Here is a 7,501-nt window from a genome sequence, read left to right as displayed (position 1 = left end):
GGGAGTCGCGCTGCCACGCGCGGTGTCACCCGCGGTGTCACGCTCCCCTCCCCCTCCGCTGTCACACTCCCGGTGTCACCCGCCGATGTCACACGCGGTGTCACCCGGCGTCTCGCACAGCCGGTGTCACCGTCGGTGTCGCACCCGCCATCGCGCCGCCACACGCCGACGGCCGGCGGCACACGCGGTGGCACACGCTCGCCGTCACGCACCCGGAGCCGGTGTCACACTCGCCGTCACACACGCGCCGTCAGCGTCACAGCCGGTGTCGCACACGCAGTGTCGGTGTCACACACTCGCTGTCACGCTCCTGGGGTCGGCGTCGCACGCGGTGTCACACGCTCGGTGTCGCTGTCACACTCGGTGTCACACACACGGTGTCGGTGTCACACACTCAGTGTCACTGTCACACTCGGTGTCACACACACAGTGTCGGTGTCACACACCCAGTGTCACTGTCACGCTCACCGTCACACACACGGTGTCGGTGTCACATCTGGTGTCACACACTCGCTGTCACTGTCACACTCGGTGTCGCACACTCGCCGTCACACACACAGTGTCGGTGCCACAGCCGGTGTCACACACTCGCTGTCCCCGTCACACTCGCCGTCACACACACAGCGTCGGTGTCACACACTCGGTGTCACTGTCACACTCACCGTCACACACTCACCATCACACACACGGTGTCGGTGTCACATCTGGTGTCACACACTCGGTGTCACTGTCACACTCGGTGTCACACACACGGTGTCGGTGTCACACACTCGCTGTCCCTGTCACACTCGCCGTCACACACACAGTGTCGGTGTCACACACTCGCTGTCCCCATCACACTCGCCGTCACACACTCGGTGTCACACACTCGCTGTCCCCGTCACACTCGCCGTCACACACACAGCGTCGGTGTCACACTCCCAGGACCGGTGTCACACCCGCCGCCAACCACCCACCGTCGGTGTCGCACGCTCACTGCCCGTCACGCCCGCCGCGTCGCTGTCCCTGTCACACGCCCGCCGTCACGCTCCCGGGGTCGGCGTCACCCACCCGGGCTCAGTGTCACACCCGCCGTCACCCACCCGCTCTCGGCGTCGCGCGCTCCGTGTCACACACGCCGGGGTCGGCGTCGCTCTCGCACGCGCGATGTCACGCGCCGTGCCGCACGCGCGATTGTCGCGCTCCGTGTCACGCTCCGTGTCGCACACGCCGTCCCGGTGTCACACACGCGCTGTCACGCTCCGTGTCACGCTCCCCGTCACACGCGCGCTGTCACACACTCGCCGTCGCTGTCACACGCTCCCCATCCCCCCCCCCCCCCATCCCCATGGCAACCGCCCCGCCGGGATGGGGGGGGACACACATGGACACCCCCCCACCCCCACGCCCCCCCCCCCCCCCCGCGCCGCCGCCACTTACCGGAGCCAAAACCGGGGGGGGTCCCGGTACCGGGGGGGGGGGGGTCCCGGGGATGCCAGGGGTCCCGATGCCCGGGGGGGGGGGTCCGGGGGGTTCTGGGGGGGTCCCGGTGCCGGGGGGGGGGTCCGGGGGGGTTGCGGGGGGGTCCCGGTGCCCGGGGGGGTCCGGGGGGTCCCGGGGGTCCCGGTGCCGGCGCGGAGCCCCCGCAGGACGCAGCCCCCGGCGGGATCCAGCGGCAGCTCCCGGGGGGGGGGGGGGGGGGGGGGGGGTCGGGGAGGGGCGGGGGGAGATGGCGGGGGGCGGCCGCGGATTGGCTGAGCGCAGCCAATGGGGGCGAGGGGGCGTGGCTTGCGCCCCCGTCCCCCCCCCCGCCCCCCCCGGGTTTCATTAAGAAAAGGACCCGCGGGGGCGGTGCCATTGGGCGAGGCAGATGTCAATCAGCGGGGGGGGTGGGGCTCAAGGAGGGGGTCCCACGGTGCCACCGCCCCCCCCCCACCCCCCCCCCCCCGGGTCTGGTGCGGTGCGGGTGGGGTCAATGGGGGGACCACCCCCCCCCCCACGGGTGTCCCCCCCCCTCCAGGGACCCCCCCCGGGTCCCGCCCCTCCCGACCCCCCCCCCCCCAGAGTCCCCCATCCACAGGGACCCCCCCCCAGGGTCCCCCTTTGGGGACCCCCCCCCCAGTCCCCCCTTCTCTGGGACCCCCCAAGGGACCCTCTGCTCCAGGACCCCCACCCTCCAGGACCCGCCCCCCCCGATTCCCCCCTCCACAGGGAACCCCCGTGCCCCCCCCCCCCCCCATGTCGTCCCCCCCGGAACCCCCTGCGGGGTCCCCCCTCCCCAAGACCCCCCCAGGGACCCCCCCCATCGCCATGGTCCCCCCCCAAACACTCAGCCGGGCTCTCGGGGGGGGGGGGAGCGTTTATTGCCCCCCGGTCAGGGGGTGTTTTGGGGGGGGTCGCTCAGAGCCCCCCGGTGGGCCCAGCCCCCCCAGCAGGGGCAGCAGCCCGCTGTCGGGCGCCGGCTCCTTGATCAGCGGCAGCACCTGCAACGACAGCAGCGCTAACGAGCCCTAATGAACCCCACCCAACCGCTCACCAGCCCCTAACCAGCCCCACCCAACCGCTAACGAGCCCTAACGAACCCCACCCAGCCGCTAACCAGCCCCTAACCAGCCCCACCCAACCGCTAACCAGCCCCTAACCAACCCCACCCAACCGCTCACCAGCCCCTAACCAGCCCCTAACCAACCCCACCCAGCCGCTAACCAGCCCCTAACCAGCCCCTAACCAACCCCACCCAGCCGCTAACCAGCCCCTAACCAGTCCCTAATGAAACCCACCTAACCACTAACCAGCCCCTAACCAACCCCACCCAACCGCTAACCAGCCCCTAACCAGCCCCTAACAAACCCCACGCAACTACTAACCAGCCTCTAACCAGTCCCTAACGAAACCCACCCAACCCACTAACCAGCCCCTAACGAACCCCACCCAACCGCTAACCAGCCCCTAACCAGCCCTAACCAACCCACCCAACCCACTAACCAGCCCTAACAAACCCCAACCAACCCGCTAACCAGCCTCTAATGAGCCTGTTAACCAACCCCTAATGAACCCCAACCAACCCCTAACCAACCCATCACGAACCTGCTAACCAACCCCTAATGAACCCCAACCAACCCCTAACGAGCCTGCTAACCAACCCCTATGAACCCCACCCAACCCGCTAACCACCCCCTAACCAACCCCTAATGAACCTGCTAACCAGCTGCTAACAACCCCTAACAAACCTGTTAACCAACCCCTAACGAAGCCCTAACGAACCCTAAACACCCCCAACCAGCCCAACGAAGCCCTAACGAACCCGCTAACCAGCCACTAACGAACCCCCAACCAACCTCTAACGAACCCGCTAACCAGCCCCTAACCAGCCCCCAACCAGCCGCTAACCAGCCCCCAACCAGCCGCTAACCAGCCGCTAACCAGCCCCGAACGCACCCGCTAACGAGCGCCCGACCGAGCGGTGCCCAACCGCTAACGAGCCCCGACCAACCCGCAGCCAAACCGCTAACGGGGTTAACGCAGGTTAACGGGGTTAACCAGCTAACCAGCCAACCAGCTAACCAGCCAACCAGCTAACCAGCCTGCCGCCCCAGGGTAACGAAGCCAGCGACCGGCCCCTGAACGAACCAGTAACGAACCAGTAACGAACCAGTAACGAACCCCTCTGCCCCTTAATGAGCCCCTTAACGAGGGAAGGGGCGGGGCTACCTGGGGAAGGGGTGGGGCTACCCTGGGGAAGGGGCGGGGCTAAGAGGAAGCAGTGGGGGCTCGCCTAGTGGGCGGGGCCAGCTCTCCAGCTGGGCGGGGCTTGCTACAGAATGGGCGGAGTCACCTCGCTCAGTGGGCGGGTCTACAGTGTGGGCGGAGCCAGCGCGCCTGGTGGGCGGGGCCTCAAGTCAGTCTAGGAGGTAGGCGGGGCCAACCCGATTAGTGGGCGGGGCTTGAGCGGCTCCACCGAATGGGCGTGGCCACCCGCACCAGGGAGCGGAGACTGTGCCTCCATGGGGGGGGGCGTGTCCTGCGCGGGGAGGGGGCGTGGCCAGGCGGGAAAGGGGCGTGGTTGGGGGCGTGGCCGGGGTACCTGGCGGAAGCAGGGGTGGGCAGCGTCCCGCAGCAGGAGGAGGAGGAGGCTCTCGCTGGTGGTGAGGAAGGCCCCGCTCTGCTGCAGCCGCCCCAGCGCCACCAGCCGGTCCACCTGGCTGGGGGGGGAGGGGGGGGGGCCACGGGTCACACCCCCCGCAGCCCCCCCCGTCCCCCAAAGACCCCCAGTTTCCCCCCCCCCCAGTTGCTCCCTGGGACACCCCCCCTCGCCCCCCCCACCCCATAGCTCTCCCCAATCCCCCCCCCCCCGCCCCCCTTAACCCCCCCATCCCTCCCCAGGTGCCCCCTCAGCCTCCCCCAAGCCCCCCCAGCCCCCCACCTGCGGGAGGAGCAGGCGTCCACCACCACGTGCACGTCCAGGCCCCTCTCCAGCAGATCCAGCGCCGTTTGCTGGGGGGGGGGGGGGGGGAAGCACCCACATTTCACCCCCCCATTGCAGGACCCAGGCTTCCGGAACGGCCCCTCCCCCATCCACTGACCTGGGGCATCGGCCCCCCCATGGGTCCACCCCCAAAAAGTCAGGGTCAACCCTCCCTGGGGGGGCTCTGGGATGCCAGGACCCCCCCCCCCCATATGTCTGGGTCCCCCCCAGCCCCCCTGGGGACCCCCCCTGTCTGCCCCCTGGACCCCGGGCCCATTGAGCCCCCAGTTCCTGGGACCCCAAAATCCTGGCCCCACTGATGCTCTGGGACCCCAGTGCCTGGACCCCACTGACCCCCAGGGACCCAGGCATCCGGGCCCCACTGACACCCCCAACCCATGGGACCCCCACATCTGGGTCCCACTGACCCCCAACCCATGGGACCCCCACGTCTGGGTCCCACTGACCCCCAAACCCAGTTCCCCCATGTCCAGGCCCCACAGAACCCCAGGGACCCACACGTCCAGGCCCCACTGACCCCAAAGTCCCCGGGACCCCCATATCTGGGCTCCACTGATCCCCCAAATCCCTGGGACCCCCCACAGACCCCCAGGGACCAAGTCGTCCGCGCCCCACGGATGCTTGGGTCCCCCCGGATACCTGTGTCCCCCCAACCCCCCGGATGCTTCGGTCCCCCCCAACTCCCCTGGGTCCCCCCAAGCCCCCAGACACCAGGGTCCCCCCAGACGCCTGGGTCCCCCCCAACCTCCCTGGGTCCCCCCAACCCCCCGGACACCCGGGTCCCCCCCAGACGCCGGGGTCCCCTCACCAGGATGCAGGCCTGGGTCTCGATGCCGCAGAGGAGGGCGGCGGCGAGGTGGGGGCGCGCCCGCAGCTCGGCCTCCACGGCCGGGACCACCATGCTGAAGCAGGTTTTGGGGTGCTTGGGGAGGTCGTGGGCTCCCAGCTCAGGCACCGTGGGACCCAGCACCCGTGGGTGCTGCTCCGTCACCACCACCGGCACCCCCAGCTCCCGGCACCCCTGTCGACAGCACCCCGTTAGCGGAGGGGAGGGGGGGAGATGGGGGGTGGGGGGGAGGGTGCTGGGGGTCCTGGGTTTGGGGGGTCAGTGGGGCCCAGATGCCGGGGTCCTGGAGCATCCGTGGGGCCTGGACACCTGGGTCCCTGGGGGTCTGTGGGGGGTCCCAGGGATTTGGGGGATCAGTGGGGCCCAGATACGGGGGTCCCGGGGACTCTGGGGTCAGCGGGGCCCGGACGCGTGGGTCCCTGGGGGTCAGTGGGGTCCCAGAGCATCAGTGGGGCCCGGATTTTGGGGGTCCCAGGAACTGGGGGGTCAATGGGACCGGGGTCCCAGGGGGCAGACAGGGGGGTCCCACAGGTGGGGGGGGCAGTGGGGCCCAGACATGGTGGTCCCGTGGGTTTTGGGGGTCAATGGGGACCAGATGTCGGGGTCCTAGAGGGTCAGTGGGGCTGGGAGACTGGGGTCCCAGGGGACCCATGGCCTGGGCAGGGGGTCCCAGGGGTTGGGGGGCTCTGTGGGGCGGGGACACAGGGGTCCCACAGGTCCTGGGGGTCCGTGGGGCGGGGACACGGGGGTCCCATGAGTCAGGGGGCTCTGTGGGGCAGGGACACAGGGGTCCCACAGGTCAGAGGGCTCCATGGGGTGAGGACATGGGGGTCCCATGGGTCCTGGGGGTCCGTGGGGCGGAGATACGGGGCTCCCACGGGTCCTGGGGGTCCGTGGGGTGGAAACAGTGGGCTCCCACGGATTCTGGGGGTCCGTGGGGTGGGGACACGGGGGGTCCCACGGGTCCTGGGGCTCCGTGGGGCGGGGACATGGGGGTCCCACAGGCCAGGGGACTCCGTGGGGCGGGGACACGGGGGTCCCACAGGCCAGGGGACTCCGTGGGGCGGGGACACGGGGGTCCCACGGGTCGAGGGGCTCCGTGGGGCGGGGACACGGGGGTCCCACGGGTACCTGGAGGACGCGGGCGGCGACAGCGACGACCTGGGGGAAGAAGGCGACGGTGTGGCGGAAGCGCTCCTGCATGTCGCAGAGGAAGAGGATGGAGCTGCCGGGGGCCAGGCGGCCCAGGCGGCGCCCGGCCATGGCCACGCGTGACCGCGACCCGCACCTGGGGGGGGACGGGACGGGGGGGGGGGGGGGGAACAGGGGGAGGGGGGGACACGCGCGTGTCACCGAGGGGGCGGGGCCGTGGGAGGCCCGCGCGCGCCCGCCGCCCCCGCGTGCAGGGGCGGAAGAGGTGGGGGCGAGGCGCACGCGCGGGAGCCGCCGGCGCTGGGTCACGTGACGCCCACCGGCGGCCTCGCCCTCGTGCGCGCCGGGATCACGTGACGCGCGCCCGGAGGATGTGGTGCGCACGCCTGTGAAGTGCACGCGGGTCGCGGGAGGGCCACGCCCACCCAGGCAACCCCACCCACACGCTCTGCCGCCCACGCAGCCAATCAGCAGCCGCCCCTCGACACCGCCCCCAACTACACCCCCACCCCCCCCCCCCCCGTGGCAGCCAATCAGGTTCTCCCAGCGCGGCTGACCAATGACAGCCTCCAAAGCCCCGCCTCTTCCAGCCAATCACAAGTTGCCAATCCGAGGCTCCTCCAGCAATCAGAGCAGAGGGGCGGTTCCCACCGTCACTCAGTGAATAAGCCCCTCCCCCGCCCAGCACTGTCCAATCAGAGAACCGCTGAGGCGGTACCACATTCCCCGGAATCCAATCAGAAGCCGAGAGGTGGCATCGCAGAGGTCACGCCCCTTCAGCGGCTCAGCCAATCAGAAGACGGGATGGTGGCCATGACGTTCAGCTTCCGAACGCCCCTTAAAGGGACAGGACGGGGGGGGGCGGGGCGAGCGCCCCCGGACGCCTGGGTCCCCTGGGGGGGAGGGGTGTCCCCTGGGGGCGGGGTCTTACCGGTCCTGCGCTCTGATTGGCCGCGGGGTCGCTGCTGCGCCGCCGGGCGGGGGAGCGGAGTGGACAGGGACAGGACGGGGGCGCGGCGCTTCCGGGTTGGGTCGCT

At 70.5% G+C, this 7,501-nt stretch overlaps 1 protein-coding gene across 4 annotated transcripts; it reads right to left on the bottom strand.

Annotated features, from left to right (window-relative positions):
- Positions 1-2,322: 2,322 nt before the first annotated feature.
- On the bottom strand, positions 2,323-7,501 carry ISOC2 (isochorismatase domain containing 2). Of its 4 annotated transcripts, none has more exons than XM_075489489.1 (6): positions 7,396-7,501; positions 6,444-6,600; positions 5,274-5,486; positions 4,403-4,473; positions 4,064-4,181; positions 2,323-2,462 (listed from the first exon to the last, which is right to left on the bottom strand). In XM_075489489.1, exons 2-6 carry the CDS (start codon positions 6,573-6,575, stop codon positions 2,340-2,342), a joined length of 657 nt encoding a protein of 218 aa, XP_075345604.1. In that variant the 5' UTR covers positions 6,576-6,600; positions 7,396-7,501; the 3' UTR covers positions 2,323-2,339. The 4 variants fall into 4 exon arrangements, with proteins under 4 accessions (XP_075345604.1, XP_075345605.1, XP_075345603.1 ...); XM_075489490.1 differs by lacking the exon at positions 7,396-7,501 and adding an exon at positions 6,637-6,872; XM_075489488.1 differs by lacking the exon at positions 7,396-7,501 and adding an exon at positions 6,650-6,872 and having other exon boundaries at positions 6,444-6,610.

This window comes from Mycteria americana, unplaced genomic scaffold, assembly GCF_035582795.1.
Source record: "Mycteria americana isolate JAX WOST 10 ecotype Jacksonville Zoo and Gardens unplaced genomic scaffold, USCA_MyAme_1.0 Scaffold_158, whole genome shotgun sequence".
Taxonomy (NCBI): domain Eukaryota; kingdom Metazoa; phylum Chordata; class Aves; order Ciconiiformes; family Ciconiidae; genus Mycteria; species Mycteria americana.
This window is presented reverse-complemented; position numbering and strand designations above follow the sequence as displayed.

Excerpts from the sequence above, each read along its gene's own strand:
- ISOC2 (XM_075489489.1), bottom strand. The coding sequence starts at position 6,575 with ATGGCCGGGCGCCGCCTGGGCCGCCTGGCCCCCGGCAGCTCCATCCTC. Across the intron at positions 4,474-5,273 it reads AGACCCAGGCCTGCATCCTG|CAAACGGCGCTGGATCTGCT; the intron begins GTGAGGGGACCC and ends CCCCCCCCCCAG. Across the intron at positions 2,463-4,063 it reads CCCACCCCTGCTTCCGCCAG|GTGCTGCCGCTGATCAAGGA; the intron begins GTACCCCGGCCA and ends CTGTCGTTGCAG.